This window comes from Bos mutus, chromosome 25, assembly GCF_027580195.1.
Source record: "Bos mutus isolate GX-2022 chromosome 25, NWIPB_WYAK_1.1, whole genome shotgun sequence".
Lineage (NCBI taxonomy): Eukaryota > Metazoa > Chordata > Mammalia > Artiodactyla > Bovidae > Bos > Bos mutus.
In genome coordinates this window covers 30394998-30403620 of record NC_091641.1, presented here as the reverse complement: position 1 = coordinate 30403620, position 8623 = coordinate 30394998, and the positions used below count along the sequence as shown (strand labels likewise).

Genomic DNA, 8623 nt, shown 5'->3' with positions numbered 1-8623 from the left:
TGCCTGGGAAATCCATGGACAGAGGAGCCTGGTGGGCTACAGTCTTTGGGCAAGCGTTGGACATGACTTAGCGACTAAACAACAACAACATATTTTTAAAAGTGTTTCCCACATCCACATTGTTCTAGATGCTGGGGGACTCTTGCCAGAGTCAGCCTTTTCTGGCCTGGGCTTTATATTTCAATGTGGTATGACAGTAAAAAAAAAAAAAAGAAATAATAATATACTGCCAACTGGATGGAGAGTGTGGAGGCCTATTTTAGGAAGGCGCTACCTGCAGTGGTTAGAACACAGGCTCCTGAGTCAAATTTCTTGGGTCAAATGTCAACAGCAGCACTTCTTTGCTATGTTTCCTTGGGCACCTGGTTTAATTGCTTTGGGCCTCAGTCTCTCCCTCTGTTGTGTGGGGCTTGGAAAGATTACCTAACAGGGGGGAGTTAAATGAGATCAGTCACTCAATGGTTCAGCAGATATTCCCAGATTGTCTGCTAGAGATGCGAGGCACTGCTTTAAGTATCATGAGGAGGTGATTTTACACAAGCAAGCTTAGTGGGTATGTTATAGGCACTGGATAAATGTCAGCTGTGGTCAGCTCACACACCAATGCCTGCGTTTGCAGAGATTCATACTGTGGTGGTGGGTGTGGGTGGACATAGGTGTGGGTGGACGCTATCTTGTTTTGGGGATCTTGTTCTGATGAACAGGAGTTCAGGCTAGGCAATCTCATGCCTTGTCCTGAGGGTTTTGGGATATAACACAGTTGATAATTCATTGATTCTTCCAGGGCTGGTTCACTCCTGGGTATGGCTCTATCAATATGGCCCTGGTGTGTTTTTGTTGGAATCGGGTCATTCTCTGCTAGTCTTTAGCGGGAGAGAGTAGGTGACCATTTCTTCAAAGAGAAGGCTTCTTCAAAGCCAAACCCCCTCTCATGCTGAGAAAATTTGCAAAACAGTCCCATTAAAACCCCATGATTTTTCAATTAAGGAGACCCCCACCCTAGTATGTCACCTTCTCTGTGGCCCAACCTCTTGATTCTTCGGAAATGCCCTGAGAAGCCCTTGACTGCAGCCAAATGGAGAAGAGGGGTGGTGGAAACATTTGCCTGCAAATCGCCTAGCCGACTGCAAAGTGTATACTTAGTTAATGCAATTAAAAAACAAAACGCAGGGGCGTGTGGGGATCTAAATTTGGTGTAGCAGCTTTGGTACAATTCTTGTTTTAGGGGCTCCTGGAGTCAAATTCAAGCCGAGGAGAGGAAGAAGTGGGAGAAATGGGAGAGGGCCGACGGCTGGCTGGAATCGGCTGATGTGAGCTAGGGCAGATTTGGAAACACTGACGACGGGAGACTTGGAGCCGAGGAAGCAAGGCCGAGTTCGGCAGCTCCGGTGAGGATATCCGGGGTGGTGGTGGTGGGAGTCGGTGGGGTCAGGGGCCAGCCGGCTCCCGGAGAACGATGCGCAAGGGCTGCAGGTACCGGAGGGCGGCCGAGTCTGGGCGCCCAGGCCTTGCGCTGCACCAGATCTGGGCGCGCAGAGGCGGCGCCGCGGTGTGGCCCTCCTGTGGAGCGCGGGGAAGGCGGCCTCGGCGAAGAGGGACCAAGTAGCAGGTCCAGGGGCCTGGGAGAGCGTCCCAAGGAAAGACGTTCTGGGGCCAGGTCATCGCCTCACCTTCCCTGCGTTTCTTTGACTTTAGTTCATCCCGAGCCCCTCTCCCGGGGGTGCCTACGCCGGGCCCAGGCTCCCTCCCAGCTCTGCCTTGGTCCTCGCCTGGGCCCCGGGAGTCCACCCAGCCGGGGGTGGCGGGGGCGGGAGAGCCTCGGGTTGGAGGCCATGGCCCGGGAAAGGGCCAGGCAGCCCCCGGGCACCTGGGAGGGACAATCCTGATCAGATCGCGCCCCACTCCGTCTTGGAGTGGAAGCCACCTGGTCTGTCCCTCAACCCTTCGAGACACCTCTTTCCCCGGTGGGCCGACTCGAGACGCCGCTCCTGCGCACGCACCCGGGAAAAAGCCACGGGCGGAGCCGCCTCCGCGCCCCGAACAGGTCCGAGCCGCGGCTCCCGCCCAGTAAGGGCGCGGGAGGTCCCGCCGCCGTCTCCCACCTGCCGGGAAATCCGAGCTGTGCCTTCAGCCACTGCGGCTGCCGGAGCTCGCTCCGGTCCGCCCGCCAGCCCGGCTCGGCTCCGCACGCCCCCCGCCTGCCTCCCGCCCGCCCGCTCGCCGGAGTCACCTCTCCCGCGCCCCCGCCCCTCTCGAGCTCGCTACCGCCCCCTCCCCCCCGCGCCTCCTCTGCCCGCCCTCCTCCCCCTCCCCCTTCCCTCCTGCCCTCCCTTCATTCCACAAGTGTCGCTTCGCTCTCTCCCGCGCACTTGGCGAGCTGGAGAGGTGAGCAGGGATCCTGCGAGCGGGCGCGGGGCGGCAAGTCCCGAGCCGCCGGCCGAGGGGAGGCGCGCACCGCCCGACTCGCCCTTGCTCTCCGGCCCCCGCCTCCCCCGGGAGCCAGCCGGACCTGCACCCCGCGCTGGCCCCCGTTCCTCCTCCCCCCGCCCGGCCCGGCGCGCTCCTCCCCGGCCGGCCCCTCGGCGCGCGGCGCGCTGGAGGCGAACGCGGGCTGAGCCGAGCGCAGTGGCCGCCGACCACCGAGCGCCCCGCGCCGCTCCCTGCATGTGCGGCCCGCGGCGGCTCGCAGCCCCCGGCAGCAGCCTCGGCAGCTTCGGCCGCGCCTCGAGAGGCGGCTGCAGCGGCTCCAGCGGCGGCCGAGTGGCCGAGCCCGGGCTGGGAGACACGATGCGCCGCGTCCTCCGGCTGCTCCTCGGCTGCTTCCTCACCGAGCTGTGCGCCCGCGTGTGCCGGGCGCAGGAGCGAGCGGGGCACGGGCAGCTGGCGCAGCTGGGCGGCGTGGTGGTGCTGACGGGGGGCAACCGCTCCGGGGCCGCCTCCGGAGAGGTCGGCGAGGGCGTGGGGGTCTCGGACGCGCCCCCGACCCGGGCGCCCACGCCGGACTTCTGCCGGGGCTACTTCGATGTCATGGGCCAGTGGGACCCGCCGTTCAACTGCAGCTCGGGCGACTTCATCTTTTGCTGCGGGACTTGTGGCTTCCGGTTCTGCTGCACGTTTAAGAAGCGGCGACTGAATCAGAGCACCTGTACCAACTACGACACTCCGCTCTGGCTCAACACCGGCAAGCCCCCCGCGCGCAAGGACGACCCCCTGCACGACCCCACCAAGGACAAGACCAACCTGATCGTTTACATCATCTGCGGGGTGGTGGCCGTCATGGTGCTCGTGGGCATCTTCACCAAGCTGGGGCTGGAGAAAGCGCACCGGCCCCAAAGGGAGCACATGTCCAGGTGGGCTGCCGCCCCCCGCCCCCCCACTCCCCGGGCGCCGCTCTTTCCCCGCTCCCCTCCCCTCTCCACCTTCCCAGAGGCAATGGCGCTCCCTCTCCAGCCCGGCCTCTCCGCGGGGGAATGTCACCCGGGCAGCCAACTTGGGCTGGGAGTGCAGAGAGGGGACGGGGAGCTCAGCACAGGTGTGGACGTGAGAGTGTGTATGTGGATTAGGGGTGTCTTCCCCCGCCACCCCCGCTCTCTTGCCGCCCCCTCCCGCCGAGTATTGCAGCGGACTTGAGACACACAGCCTGGGAGCCAGTGCCTTTGGAGTCTTGGGTTTTGGGGAGGTGGGGGTGGTCCAGCCTTCGGATTCCGCATACTACCCTTTAGGTAAACAGGGGCCGGCGAGCCCGAAAGGGAAGAGGGGTGTGTGTGAGCCCGCGCGCGCGTGTGTGCGGAGGGGGAGGGAGGGAGGCAAGGAGTGTGTGCCGCCTGCAACTCGTACGACTCGCGAAAATGTGGCGAGGGAGGTGGAGAGTGCGGGGAGGGCGAGAACAAAAGCTTTGCTCGGAGCGGCCGCCTCGCTTTCCGCCGAGCTGCCAGTTCCCTGGAATTGGGACCTCGGCCCCCCCTCCCCCCCATCACCCCCTCGTCCCTCTCTCCAGACGCCTCCTCTCCCTGCCGGGGGCAGCGACCTCAGCCGTGGCGCTGCGCCCTTTGAGCGGGCTGGTGTGGCCTCCCAGGGCCGGAGCCCCCTCCCAGCGTGCCTTCACCCCCCCAGACACCCTGATTCGTCAACTTTCCCTTTTGCCTTATTCATTATGCAAGTCCCAGCACGAGCAAGTCGCAGCAGATGGGAGAAGGCATTTGGGGATTAATGGAGCTATTTGCCTTTTTTTTTTTTTTTTTCCCCGAGTGTCTAAATCGATTCGCACAACCCAGTAACTTTGGAGGCTGAAGACGCAGACTGGAGGATGCAACCCTCGGCCGGGGAGAGGCCAGGGGTTGGTGTGGGGTCCCGGCTGGGGTGAGGAGGGACGGGGGAGGGTGGTGAAGAGAGCGGGGTCGCCTGCACACAGCCGGATGACTGGGGAACAAGGTTTATTCTCTTCCCGTATACGCGCAACAGAGTCGCCATGTGTTCCCCCCCACCCCCAAACACACACACACACACACACACACACACACACACACCCCGCACCTCCGGCTGCCTGTGCGCGCGCGTGTGTCTGCACGCGCTCCGTGTGCCTGCCTAAAAAATCTCAACAAAGAGACCCACCAAAAATAGGCGAGGAACATCACCACCACATCACTAGTAATTATTTTCTATTTATATGCAGATTATCAGATGATTCCCCCCCACCCTTTCCCACCCCAAGGGAAGAATTTGGGGGAAGAAAGAGGTGAGAAGTTCCTCTCGGTTTGGGTTAGCAGGGAGGTGTGGATGGATGGTGGGATCAAGAGGCACAGAACCACCCCCACTCCAGGGGTTTCGAGAAAGCCTGACCTACCAAAAGAGTCAAGTGCGGGCCCCGCCCACCTCCTGCCACCCCAAGGTGCCCGATCGCCAACCCCACGGGCCGGTGGTTTCACGTCCCCCCGCTGTCCTCGCCAAGGGTCTGGTGTTGCGAGCGAGACTCGGAAGCAGGGTTGCGGCAGCGACTGTTGCCTCGGTAGAGAAATTCACCCAGGGATGGGTAGGGTGCCTGGCAGATTTCGACTTAATTCCTCTGCTGAAATCTTGGAGCCTTTGCCTTGCAAACCAGGGCTTTGGGAGCTCTCCTCCTGGTTCGGTTGGGATGGGGGTGGAGAAGCAGGAGGAGGGAGGTGGGAAGCTGGGGAGGAGCACTAACCTTTGGGGAACTGTGGGAGAAACTTCCTGGTCCTGCCCCCTTGCAGCTCTGTTTACTCCAGCCCAGCAGGCTGCAGCCACATTCCTCTACAGGTACCGGGAAAGGTCTCCTTGGAGGTGGAATCTAGGGGGTATCCAGTCCTGGTGTTGCAGAGCCCCAACACAGGCTCTCCTTGCATACATTTTGAGAATTCCAGGCTGGAGTGAAGGTACATACTCTTGAAAAGAAAGACTGCTTGATTTTTACTGATGACCCCCAAGGTATAATTTTCAACCTTGGCTGACGTTTAGGGTGACCTGGAATGCTTTAAAAAAAAAACAAAACAAAACACTGTTGCCAGGGGCCCCACCCTAGATGGTTCAAATCAGGATCTCTAGGGTGGGGTCTGCACATCTATACTTCTGTATATCTCTCCAGGCTTTATGGTGTTCAGTCAGTCACTGTCCCGGAAAAGGAAGTAACATTTGCTGAGCACAGTTCTGGGTGCCAGGCACTGTACTAGGGATGTGTGTGTGTCTGTGTGTGTGTATGTGTGTGTAAACATCATTTAGTTTGCCCAGTGATGAGACAGGTGCTAATTCTCTATTACATAGGAGCAAATTGTAGCTGAGGTTGGTAGCTTGCTCAAGGTCACACAGAAAATTGCGCATTCCTTACTCCCCTGGTGTCAGCTGTGTCTGGGGCAGATGTTTTCAGGTTGAGTGAGCATCAGAATTTGAGGAGCTTCCTAAAATGCACAGTCTTGCGCTTGATCCAGAGAGATTCTAAATCCATCTATCTGGGCCTCAGAAGTCTGCATTTTTACCACCTCCTTGAACGGCTTGTGTAAAGTGGTCCACACTTGACTTGGGAACATTTTCCCGGATACAGGGTGGATGGATTTATTCAGTGTGACTCTTACTGACATTCTGTTGCTGGTTCTCCCCATTTGTGTAGCCTTTGGGTGTGTTTCTATGGTGCTAGGGGCTGCCCCAAGTACTCACCAAGCACATCCTGCTCTACTGATGCAGTTAATAATTTCATATCCCAGCCATGGCTCATTTGCTTTTGCCTGCATGGACCATAGGATGTTTGGCTGGGTCCAGCACGCCAAACTCCGCATCAGACAGACTGTACGGTGGCTTTCCGGTGAAATGAACGTGCTGGCTGCAGCCTTTTAATTTATTTTGTCTCGAGCTGCAGGGGTCGCTGGGGTGGGAAGTTTGTTCTTACCTCACCTGAGAATACCTTCTCCTCAAAGACTTACAGCACGTGCTGCTCCAACGTCACACCGTTGACTGCTCCTAGTGCCCAGTGTGCTTGTGTTTGTAAGGTCAGTTTCCAGGCTCAGAGGCCTGGGCACATTGCCTGCTTCCTTCTGCGCTGATTAGGACTGAAAACGGGGAGAGACAGCAATTCCAGAGTATGCGCAGGCCTGGCCTGTGATGTGGAGAAAACTGTATAGGTGTTTCTACAGCAGATATAACCACAGCCACATTCAACCACTATTTATTGGAAGAAGTGACCACAAATGGTGGGTACCAAATGGTACCAAACCATGCAGACACATTTTATTTGGTCTGCAACATATTCCTATGTCTGTATTCTTATTTTTGGGCTTTCCAGGTGGCTCAGTGGGTAAAGAATTCGCCTGCAACGCAGCAGATGCAGGAGACACGGGTATGATCCCTGGGTCTGGAAGATTCCCTGGAGGAGGGCATGGCAGCACACTCCAGGATTCTTGCCTGGAGAATCCCATGGATGGAGGAGTCTGGGGGGCTACAGTTCATAGGGTCGCAAAGAGTCAGACACGAATGAAGCGGTCGAGCCTGCACGCATGAATTCTTAAGTTGTTCCCAATTTGTTATTGTGAACATTTTAAACATACAGAAAACTTGAAAGAAGAATAAACATAAACTCCAGTAGATCTTTCATCTAGAGCAGGGTTTCCTCCCCTTGACACTCTTGACATTTGGGGCTTGATTGTTCTCTGCTGTGGGAGGCCATCCGGTGCATTGCTGGGTGTTTGGCAGCATCTCAGGACTCTGCCCCCTTAGGAGCAGGTGGCCCCCACACACTGCAGTCAGGACAATTAAAATGTCCTCAGACGTCGCCAAAAGTCATCCAGGAGCGGAGTCACTCCCAGTCAAAAACTGCTCATTTAGATTGAATACTTATTAGTATTTTGTCACGTTTGCTTTATGGCTCTCTCTCTCTCTCCCTCTTCCTTCTTTCCTTCCTTCCTTTTTTCCTTCCTCTCTCCTTCCCTCTCTTCTTCTCTTTTTTCCTTTTTTTTTTGGCTGGAGCAGTTGAAAATAAGTTGCAGACATGACACTTCATCCCTAAATACTTTAGTGTGGATCTCCTAAGAACAAGGACATTTCTCCCACATAACACAGTTCCAGTATCCTGCCCCCAAAAAGGAACAAAATTTCCATAACATCATCAAATAGCCAATTGTATTACTGTTTTCCCAGTCATACACCAGAAATGTCTTCTAGAGATTGGGTTTTCAAACCAGGATTTCAGTCAAGGCTCACTGCGTTTGGCTGTGAAATCTCTTTAGTCTCTATGGTGTACGGTGTTTTAAAACCAACTTAGAACCAATGACCAACATTTAAAAAACTGGGAAGTTTCGCATAGAAATCTCGATTTTATGATTTCTCTTGAGAAGCTGATAGATTAGGTAACACTGGACCTGTATTTTCAAGTGGCATCTGTTCCCTTTAGGACCCTCTCAGGTTAATTTCACTTGCCCCCACCCCGTGCCCCGGTCCTCAGTTCAGTCAGTCATGTTCCCTGCAGTCCCTAGAGAGGTTGTTGGGCTGATCTGAAGAGAAATGGGTTCAAGTCAGATGGCTCCAGATTCAGTCCCAACTCAGCCACTTAATAGTGTGAACTTTTGGGAAATTTGCGGTTCATCTCTGATTCTCAGATTCCTATCTTTAGGGTCCCTATGTCATAGGTCTGTGTGAAGATTCACTGAGACTGGGCTTAGAAATCTCATAGAGCAGGACTGCCATAGGGTAACTGCTCAGTGACTATTACCCTTTATCATCATCCTTCTTATTGGAATTTTCTTCCCCTTATCTATGGAAGGAGGTGAAGTTGTAGTCTGGAACTCTGTGCCTAGTGCTTGCTCTGCTATGTCTATTTAGCTGCGTGACATTGGCCAAGTCTCATCACCTCTCTGGACTTGCATTGAATTTTAGCAGGATGGGTGGCAAGTTCAGTAAGTTCTCATTAGTTATCTATTTAATACACAGCAATGTATGTATGTCCATCCCAATCCATCCCACACCCCTCATTGGCCTGGCTGATATTCAGGGACACTTGCTGGCTTTGCTATTTTACATAAGCTTATGTGTAAATTCTCACTTAATTTCATGTCCCACGGAGGTCAGCTTTATGACAATCTGCTTTTCACAGAGGCACAGATTGCTTTTCAAGAGGATGCAA

General features: G+C 55.6%; 1 protein-coding gene across 1 annotated transcript in view; it reads left to right on the top strand.

The window, feature by feature from the left end:
* The first annotated feature begins 2787 nt into the window (after positions 1-2787).
* The window catches only part of SHISA9 (shisa family member 9), a 357306-nt gene continuing 351470 nt past the window's right edge, over positions 2788-8623 (top strand). Inside the window, 1 exon segment of the mRNA XM_070362223.1 lies at positions 2788-3350. Within this exon segment, the coding sequence (XP_070218324.1) occupies positions 2788-3350 (563 nt within the window).